This window comes from Notolabrus celidotus, chromosome 17, assembly GCF_009762535.1.
Source record: "Notolabrus celidotus isolate fNotCel1 chromosome 17, fNotCel1.pri, whole genome shotgun sequence".
Taxonomy (NCBI): Eukaryota; Metazoa; Chordata; class Actinopteri; order Labriformes; family Labridae; genus Notolabrus; species Notolabrus celidotus.
Genome location: NC_048288.1, coordinates 21,956,485 through 21,966,515, shown reverse-complemented (window position 1 = coordinate 21,966,515; position 10,031 = coordinate 21,956,485). Strand labels below are relative to the sequence as shown.

General features: G+C 40.7%; 1 protein-coding gene across 1 annotated transcript; it reads right to left on the bottom strand.

Annotated features, from left to right (window-relative positions):
* Nucleotides 1–377: 377 nt before the first annotated feature.
* Nucleotides 378–9,611, bottom strand: maf1b (MAF1 homolog, negative regulator of RNA polymerase III b). The gene is made up of 8 exons (XM_034706656.1): nt 9,061–9,611; nt 7,297–7,385; nt 3,856–3,987; nt 3,591–3,753; nt 3,377–3,498; nt 3,166–3,285; nt 2,924–3,016; nt 378–1,573 (listed from the first exon to the last, which is right to left on the bottom strand). The coding sequence occupies exons 2-8, from the start codon at nt 7,377–7,379 to the stop codon at nt 1,549–1,551; spliced, it is 738 nt and encodes a 245-aa protein (XP_034562547.1). The 5' UTR covers nt 7,380–7,385; nt 9,061–9,611; the 3' UTR covers nt 378–1,548.
* Between the last annotated feature and the right edge of the window lie 420 nt (nt 9,612–10,031).

Here is a 10,031-nt window from a genome sequence, read left to right as displayed (position 1 = left end):
TCACAGTAATAGAATATTCTGATATGTGATATATGTGATGTATGATAGGTATTTTGCCACACAGTGTTCTGGCATCTTGAAGTCTCTGCTGCTTCAGTTTACGTTTACAGGTAGGATCATGGGTAGGATGACCGGACCAAGATGGCGGGCGTATTTCTTGCACCCCAGCAGCCAATGCGGCGGCTTCTCTTTATACGTCTATGCACACAATGATCTTTCGTGGGCGGGGTTACGACAGCAGAGAAGGGAAGGGTAGTGTTGACATTTAAAATCTCTCTTAGAACTGATGTTTATATCACGACGTCCAACAGCAGCTTTAAATAAAGTCCATTGGGGTGATTTTTACTCTCTCTGTGAACAAGAAGAAACAAGCTAGCTCTGATTCAAACGGTTTATTCACATCTGCAATATATCGGCCAATTAACGCACAAAGCAGCCAAGAAAAGTCACAGAACTCTTATCAACTTTAAGGAACATAAAGAAGGAGCTTCTCATTTTTCTAAAAAGTAATGTCAAACTAAGCATTTCACTGTTATCGTGTTTCCTCTAAAAATTGTACAATACATTCACTTTCATGAAGCCTTTGCACGGGAGCATTTAGCGAACAAAAACACTGGCAAGACCGACATTTACAAAATTAACTTGAACCAGGAGAGGGTGGAAATGAGCAGAGGAGAAACACTGGATTTAGACAAGGTACAAAAATTAATGGTAGAACCTGAAAACAGACTGAAACTAAAAGAAGACATCATTAAAGTTGATATGTTATCAAAGCTGCAACCCAGATGCCAACAGTTTCCTTGGCAATGCCCTACTGTCTAAAATACAGACGAGCGCTTCGCAGTAATAAGATTCAGTAATACAAGTCTTGGTAATAAATGCAGCGTTTAAGTTTGAAACTCAGTGCTAAAAAAAACTCACAGTAACGCCAATGTCACACACAACACACGAAAACTAGCAAACGAGTGACAGATGAGTTCTCTGCTGATCAGTGAGTCAGTCTTATCCATCTCCTCCAACCATGAGATCCTAGTCTGCGAGTTTCCGTTAATGCTGGTGTTATGTGGACTCCTCTGGTTTGACATCACGCTCGCAAGAAACTCCACTTCTTCTCCCAATGTTTTGGTTTTGACACCCGTCCACAGTAAGACCTTCTTCCTTTCAAATGTCCATGAAGGGGGTCTCTGAAATGTGGCAGGTGTTGAGAAGCCCATGAGTTTGTTGTGTGTGTCTTCATGTGTGCTTGTTTGGGCTTTGAGCTTTTGGGGGTTAAAAGAAAAACCGAAGTAAAAAGTGGAAAAATGGAGAAGCTTAAATCCTACCGCGTGGTCTCAACACAATGTCCACCGACTCGCGGTACGTTACAGTTCACTGCCAGCAGAGGAGAGGCCGTCAAACATGCATACGATTAATGTGTGAGAATGGCTTTGGATGAGGCAGCAAAAAAAGTCAAAAAGGAACGAGAAGGTACGTGAGGCAAAGGAAGGGTGAGGAAGAGGAAGGAGAAGCCTAGATGTCCTTTGGCTTGGAGGTGAGTGTCGTCAGCACTCACACACACAGAGCTCTGGGGAACCTGAGAGAGGAACAGAGAAACAAGAAAGTTAACACAATACATTTTATTCAGTGGTGTCTTCTATTACAGAGGAGTGTAGTCCAGCTAAGCCCCTTTCACACATGCTTGAAACTCCTGAAATTCCCTGACTTTTGCCAGCTGGTTAAATGTCAGAAAGAAGTCAGAGTGAGCTGATGTGTGGACACAGCAGCTAACAAGCAGGAAGATTCATGCTGTGCAGTTCAGGGAAGTGGGAACTTCACTGTTTTCGCAACTTCCTAGGAATATGACGGCCTGAACGTGTTGTAATCATCTAAAAAATGTCAATGGTTCCTGTTTGAAACGGGGTTACAGCGTGACAAGTTACCGTAATGATTAAAGTCCAGTGTGTGGAAACCATAGACTGTAAATAAAATGGACAGTGTTGCTTCGCCTTTTCCCGTTGTACGGTTTTGAAGCCAAAAAACCCTGTTCCAGTGCGCAGCCATTGTGCAGCCAGAGTCTGCCCTGTAGAGAATTTCTGTTGTTGCCATGCTAATTTCTGTGTTGCCATGGTAACGAGCTCTGCCTTACAGCCTAGCGTCACGAGATCCTATGGAGTTTCTCTCTACAGCTGCTGTCAATCAAAGCAAACCCCTGAAGTAAAACCCTATTTTAAACTCTAATAACTAACTAAGAAACTTTTCAGAAAAAAAGAGGCCTTGAACACAAAACAGTCAAATACTAACTACATATCACCACAGCATACGGATGTGAGAGACATTCGTACCACGTGTATGTATTCTTTAAAGTTTGACTGCAGCCCCATTCAAATGAATGGGTGAGACAGAGTTTTTGACCTATACTGCAGCCAGCCACCAGGGGGCAGACGCTTTGGTGGAGGCTTCGCTTCGAGCCGAGCGAGCAGCACCCCTGGTGGAAACACTGTGGCTTTTGCAAAGACGGAGATGTTCTAAATAAGTCGCTTGCTGTAAAAGGTCAAGTGAAGTACCATGGCAACACGACAAATCTATCCAACCACCTACTAAGGCGCCATGGGATTTCACTCACCGACCGTCCAGGCACTTTGTTTGTTTATATCCATAATTAATTTATACCTGATTCCCTCACAAGAAACATCAGGAATCTAGGACTTTCCAGTATCAAGGTATTTATTTCAAAGTCGCACTTGTTGAATTTTTGGCTAAAGAGTTACCAAATCAATTTCAAGTCACTGAATCGTTTCAGATCGTATCGTTCGAAATGAACCAATATTGTCCTTTAATCGAATCAGCAACCACGAATCCTGAATAGAATGGTTTTTAAAAAGAATGGTTATACCCATAAATAATATGTAATTAGTGCTTAAAGCTGTGTAACAACCAGTCTAACCTGTCCTCAGTGAAGCCGTCCATTTCCTCTTCGCTGTCTAGCTCCATGTCCAGCTCATTGTCGAGACAATCACGGCCGTAGCCACTTAAGACGCTGCAGGAGTGAAAGGTTCACACAGGATCAGACAGGTGCAGAGACAAAATGTTGGACAACATATATGACTTGTTATTTAAAAACCTTCCATTACTACTTTATGACATATGTCATTAAGTAAAAGCTAGTGTGTGCACACAGCTGCTGACCTGACTGAGCGGCACGTGAAGAATACAATCCTCTTGAGTTTCTTGTTGTAGAAGAAGTAGTTGAAGGACCAAAGGCTCCCTTCTTCACCAAAAGGATCTGAGTCCAGATCAGGGTTGTAGCTGAAAATAAAAACCACAGCACATCAGGATTACCAAGATTTAATGTGGGGACACAAACAGTTTTAGGAGCATAAATCACCAGTACACCTACCTGTAAATGTCACAGCCCTGCAGGTTGATCTCTTGGTCCATGGCGTTCCACAGCTCCGGCCCCAGGGAGTTAAACTCCTCTCCCACGGCGGAGAACAAGCTGCCGTTTACTGCATTAGCCACCTGCAAATAAAACAGTCATTTAAAACATTTTTATCTAATGTGGTGTCAAATATCAGTTTGCCTCAGGGTCAGAGAAAGAGCAGCGCACTCACCCAGTTGAGGCTGGGCTCTCGGCTGAACTCGTGGGCTCGAGCCGCGGTGAAGTCGTAGTCGGGCCTGAAGGACTCGTTGAGCGTGGTGATGAGGTAGAAAAGAGTCTTCCTGCAACACTTGTCGCTCAGAGGGTTCTCCCCGTCCTCGATGCTCTTTCCCAGCCTGTAAAGGAGAACGCACAGGGAGAGAGAGAGATGAATCAAACAAACGTTCTACAGACTATACACCAAAAGCTGCTCTCGTACTCTACACTGCAGTGCTTACTGTGAGGGGCTGGTGGCACAGGTGGACTGAGGGGGGGAGAGAGCCTCAAGGACGTGCGGCTCCCCCTCCTGGCAGAACTGCTTGAACATATGTTTGTCGTCCCCGGCCATCTTGCAGGAGTAGCTCTCGATCCTGCGGGGCACAGAGACATGAAAATGGAATTATCACAAACAATAACCTGGATTATGTAAAATGGGTGAGCAGGTAACTAAATGAAAGACATATCACATGAGTTAAACATTTCTAATCTCTCAAGATTATAATAATGTTACGTTTGGCTTAAACACACAAACACATCAGGGGAATTTTATTTATTTATTTTTAAATATGTGTACTCGCTCTTATGTATGCACAAATGTGAATGTGTGTAAAGGTACTTTTATGTTATGATATTTTTCTTTCATTACACTTATATGTTCACACTGTATCTTGCTGAAAATAATCTGTTCATGTTATTTATTTCGTTCTGTTGGTTTTATTATTATTGTATTGTCATTATTTTCATGTCTTTACTTCAATGTTGAATACAAAAAAAATACACATGAATGTTTGTGTGTCCGTACAACGTCTGTCCTTTTTTCTCATTTGTTGATAATAGCATCATGCTAACAGAGCTAACACCGGACACGAACGCCACATTGGAAGGATTTCACCTGCTGTGGGCGGACAGGATACAGGAGAGCGGGACTGAACTAACTTGTGAAGAAGGCCAGCTCAGTCCTGGACCCTGAGGAGGTGGCTGACAGGAGAATTATGGCCAAGCTGTCGTCTCTGATGGACATATATATGTATATATATATATATAAATATATAAAATGTCACTTGTCAAGTTTTTAGTCACTAATAAAGTTTAAAAAACCTTTAAATTTTTCAAATAAAAAAAACTACTGTAGAACAGAGCCCAGATCAACAGTTACTTTAATGCTGTCCTCCCTGGTTTAGTGAGTAGGTTTATTATTGATTTTACGTCTTCATTTCTTTTAACAAACTGAGTTCTAATGAAATTTTGCAACTAATTTTTCTTTCTTTCTTGATCTTCGATTTTAAAATATTTTATGTTTTCATGCTTATGTTTATTTAATGTCACATTTTAAATTGGATATTTTCTGATGAGGCATGGCGTTATGGAATTAATCTGATATTGGATCTACAATTAAATGTTGGGCATACGGGCACCCTGCGGGGGTGTCAAGAGGTCTGAGCCAGCTTCAGGCTGTGACTTGACACAGAAAAGATTCAATGTGTGGATCTAAATCCTTGAGAAGATGTTCTGAGATGAATCGAATAATTAAAGGTTCATTTCAGTTAAGACAAGATCAGTACTGATTCTGTGTCGGGCGGGACAGTAAGACTCTGATTATTTAGAATAATTCCTCCTAATTTAAATAAATAATAAGACCCCACACTATTTACTACGTACGTTAAGTTACATAGGTACAGAGAGAGAGAGAGAGATAGAGAGAGAAGATCAAACATAACTGGCCGCGTATAAAACTGTAATGTTTGAAGTGTTTGCTGTATGTTTTTTGTTGATTGTTACTGTTCTGGTTTTTGTTTTTAACTCAGTAAAACACTTTGAATTGCTCTTTGTATGAATGGAGCTTTATAAAGAAACTTGCCTTGCCTTGATTTATGTAAAATAAAGTGTCTGATCATCAGTCTGGTATCAAACTCATAAAACAGTAAACACCATGTACTCTCTTTGACAACTGCCCTCAGCCTCCCCCCTCGGAGTCATATCTACACAAACATCTGACAAGAAGAACAAGTCAGTGCCAACTCTCCCTGCATGCTCCTTCACGTCTCTGGGTCAGACGCCCTTGTGCATAGATATGCGAGTGGAGCAGACGGGTGCGCAGTTTGTTTATTTTGCCTCCTCCCACCGAGAGTTATGCAAGAGCACACGGTTGTGCAACTCTAGATAGACTTGAGTGTCGAGACCCTTGCCAGCCCTACCGGACTAATTATAGTCACATTTTAGATGGCAGCGGGCATGGCGATGGAAATATCCTGCCCTGGTTTTTCCATCCACAACACAGCTGACCCTGCCGTGTAAAAACACTGACACTGGAGCAGAGCGAGGATTATCAACGCTGAGAGATTATTTTTAAAAGGCTGCAACAGCAACAAGCTCTGTGAACAACTCTTTACGAAGCTTGCTTACATACTCATAGACACGTAATGGATTTAGTTATAACTGAAGCAGATCTGTATCTCCTGCTGTTGTACATCAATAAGCTAACCCTCACAGTCAAAGAATGACCTTTGTACAGAACAGCAGCACTGTTGTTTCTTTTCGCCTTGCATGTTTTGTGCAGCACTGTCTCTTTCCCCCTCATGACACTTTAAAGTGACTTAATATAACTCTTTGTGAGTTTTCATTCACTTTCTGCATGGAGAAAAATCAAACGCTTAATTGTGGGAAAACACAGGAAGCCTTGTGGGAACATTTATTTCTGCAGCTTGCAAGTCCTTCTGCTATGATGAGCTGCCTCGCTTAATCCACTAAGCAGCCTAAACTGGCAGCCGGGGGCCGCTCCAGCCACACTCAGCCATCATGCAGTGTCGCTGTATGTGTTTATCTGTGCATGCACATATAGTACGTGCCAATAACAATTCAGTCTCTGAAATAGAGCGGTGAGAGGACACCGTGCTGTGCGTCACTCTAGGTCACAACCAGTACTGGAGGCTCAGTTGCAGCGCCCACACTGAGAACCTTACGCTCAGACTCAGGCTTAACTCAAACTACCCACAGGCTTTTATGTAACTACACTGACACTGAAGCTGAAGGCCTTACATAACCCAAACAACGCTGGAATATTTGAACAAACTCGATGCAAAAACATGAACTATTAGTTAGGTATTACCTCTGAAGTGGAGGCTTTCTGTTTGGTGGTCTGTTATTGCAACGTTGCATAACATGCAAGTCCTCATTTGCTCCACTACCCTTGTTTATGAGCAGTGTCAGTGACCTCTGAACCAGACACACCCCTGAAATACTCTCTCCTACTCTGAAGGTATCGCAGCAGATAAGAGATAATCTGCACAGTGTATGGAAAAAGTTCAGCTTTGAGGAAATGTCTTACAGAATGTGCGAACCACTCGTACGGCTCTTTAAACTTCAACTTGTGTTGCAGTTCCTGTTAAACCACTAAGCCTGCATTGCTGAAATAGAAACAGTAATGTTTTCACGCACCTCCCCTCTGCAACCTGCATGCAATCCCCCCACCCAACCTCGGCTAATGCTGTGTTTGTGTTTATCTATGCAAAACCCTGGTGACGACTGTGTCAGTCAGCTGCAAACACTGCATACAAGAAACCTGCAAAGCCTCAGTTTCCCCCTGATATGAAAGCTTCTGTTTGTTCTGTTTAAAATGTAGCAGCATGTATTTGAGAAGGGAGCTCAGGTGTTAAGGTTGCAACATAAGCTGTGACCGTTACCTGCCAAGGATGCGAGACTCTCCCATTTCAACACACAGCCGGGAGTTGAGGGCTTCAAAGCTGGAGTTTTCCAACAGTTTCATCGCGATCTATAATGAGAAAAAAACAGAGAAACATGAAGTCAATTTGGACGCATATGTAGTTTGTCTATTTACTTTTTTTTAACATCTTATCTGTTTTATATATTATTTTGTACCATGCTGATCAAATCTGAAAAGTTACAACAACCTCATTCTGCAAAAAAACAGCCACTGACTCTTTGTGCACATTTAAGGAAGTAGGTCAAACAAATATTACCACATGCAAAAGTAATGGATACTATGTTTAAAATATATCATAGAAATATGCTTCTCAGTTTAATGTCTTTAAATACCTTATAAAATAATACTGAAACTCTATGTGAAGATACTGTAACTACTGCTTGTCATGTTTACATTACATGTACTTGTGTCATGTTATTTTTTTAACCCCTACAATCCTCTTTGAAGATATATCACTGGTGGACTTATCAGAGACTATAAAAAGCATGATTTGTGTTCTCTTTGGAAAATCTTATAAACACACATCCAAGTAAATGAAAGTGAAACCAAATTTCTGTGCAATTAAGTCATGGAAACTGTCATCAATCTTATCCTTTCATTTTCATTCTCTGTCTTGGATGTGAACCTGTGAAATGTACATACTGCCAAAATAATGTAAATCTCCTATAATCACTTTGCACTAGTGTACTGTATAGTCTAATGTATACAATAACCATAATCATAGTCTGTACTTTTAGCAATAGTCACTCATGTAGATACATATTATATTATAATAATAATAATAATATGTTCTTAATGTTTTGAAGTGTGGAAAAATAGTAACATTTTGTATTTATTTTTATTGTATTTTGAGTTCAGGTTAACACAAAGGCTTCTAGTGGTTGTCAATTTTCTACTCCACACTGACAGCAGGCATGTGATGTTAATGTTAAAATGTGTTTTATGTTTCTGAAAAATAAATATTAGATCTTCCCGAGGAAATATTACATTCACTCTTGTGATTCTTTTTTTTTTTTGTTTTTTTTTTGTTTTTTTCCCCGGGATGTAAAACCATGTTATATTTTATTTGTCTTTTAATGGGTCATGGGGTAACGCAGGTGGGGTTATAACAATGTTGTAGAGTTGGCTGTGGTCAGGGGCATCAACAGGAATTCTGGGCCCCCTGAAAAGATATATCAGTGGGCCCCATCACCACAGCCAACCTTACAAAATATAACATTGCTGCTATGATACTTTTATCTTGTTAATTTGCATTAAACAAAAGTATATGCTTAAAACTATCCTGGTTAACTGACACAAATCTAAGCTACAGAAATTAACAACATGAGAAAACTATAAACCGTCCAGTAGAGACTGAAACAATTCATCATTCATAACTCTGTATATTCTGTATTATTCATTTAATTTACTGCTAAAGCACTTCTGGTTAGATGCAATCTATGTCATTGCTTGTACCTGTGACATGCCCACTGACAATACATTGAATCTAATGTAAACTTGTACCCTTGTGTACATTTGGCTTATATGAAAATATAATGACAAGTGTTATTGCTAAATAATAAGGTCAGTAAATAAAAACAACATGATTATGGGGCTACAGCGCCCCGTGAGGGACATTTTTAAGCCAAAACACAATCCGCTTTTCTGCCCCTCCCCCACCCCGAGTTGACAAATCGTCTTCCTGGTTCAGTACATCGATAATAACGTTACACAATTCACTCACCGAGCAGTTCTTTCACCACTGGTACACAATAAATGGTTCCAACGTCAATCCGTGGACTGTAAACACTCGTTTAGTCGACCTAACTGGTAACTTGGTGAAGCTTAAAGATGAACGACCCGCTTTGTTGTTGACCAGCTAACGGAGGGCTAACTAGCTCCTGTCTCTAACTCACAGCTGAGCGATTAATGCGTACTCAAACTTAAGCATCTTCCACAAGAACTCGGTCGAGGATGAGTTATTCTGAGGCCTTTCAAATTTATAGAAAAACTGCTCTTCCCGATTAAATGCGATGAGATTAAATCCAAAGACTGTTGGCGTCCGTCGGAGTCTGTCTGCAGCGGCATCCCTTTCGACCTGATTTCACAAACAGCTTGGATTCGGATAATCAAGTCGCTCGTTTCTAAGCGACTCGATCGGGAAGTAGCAACTAACGAGCTACCAAGAGTAAAAATTCACGGAATGTTTCTAGCTTCCAGCAAAAAACGTCAATTTCCTCAGCAACGCATCTATTCACATCAAAACAACGGGATCTACTGTACGGGGAAGCCCAGCCCCCTTTGCTTTATACTGCCCTACAAGAAGCACACGCCCACTTTCAGTAAAGCCCTTTCCTGATTGGCTGTTCGTCATGTCAGTTTAAACGACAACTAATGTGATTGGTTAATACTCGCTCGATCAGTACCATGGTGAAAGATATGTCAAATATCTCGACTGGGTGTCAAAACCTTAGATTGAAACAAGACCAGCAGACCCAGAGCCGTGTTAACAGTGTCTTAAGTCATATTTGCTATCTTCTTAGGTTCTCTATTTTATGAAGTTACTTAAAAAAAAAAAACATGAATAATTTTAAGCTTTAATTTTAATTTTAATAAATTTTAAGCCTGAAAATACAATTTTACAAAAAAAACCCCAAATCAATCAGTTCCATTGGCAAACACTGAAACATCTTACTTAATGTGCAAAAAGGAGTA

Bases quoted from the DNA above. Each gene is read 5' to 3' on its own strand.
- maf1b (XM_034706656.1), bottom strand. From the start codon at position 7,379: ATGAAACTGTTGGAAAACTCCAGCTTTGAAGCCCTCAACTCCCGGCTG. The intron at 3,988-7,296 runs GTAACGGTCACA...TGTGCCCCGCAG, and splicing joins GAGTCTCGCATCCTTGGCAG to GATCGAGAGCTACTCCTGCA. The intron at 3,499-3,590 runs GTGAGTGCGCTG...TTTTATTTGCAG, and splicing joins GAGAGCCCAGCCTCAACTGG to GTGGCTAATGCAGTAAACGG.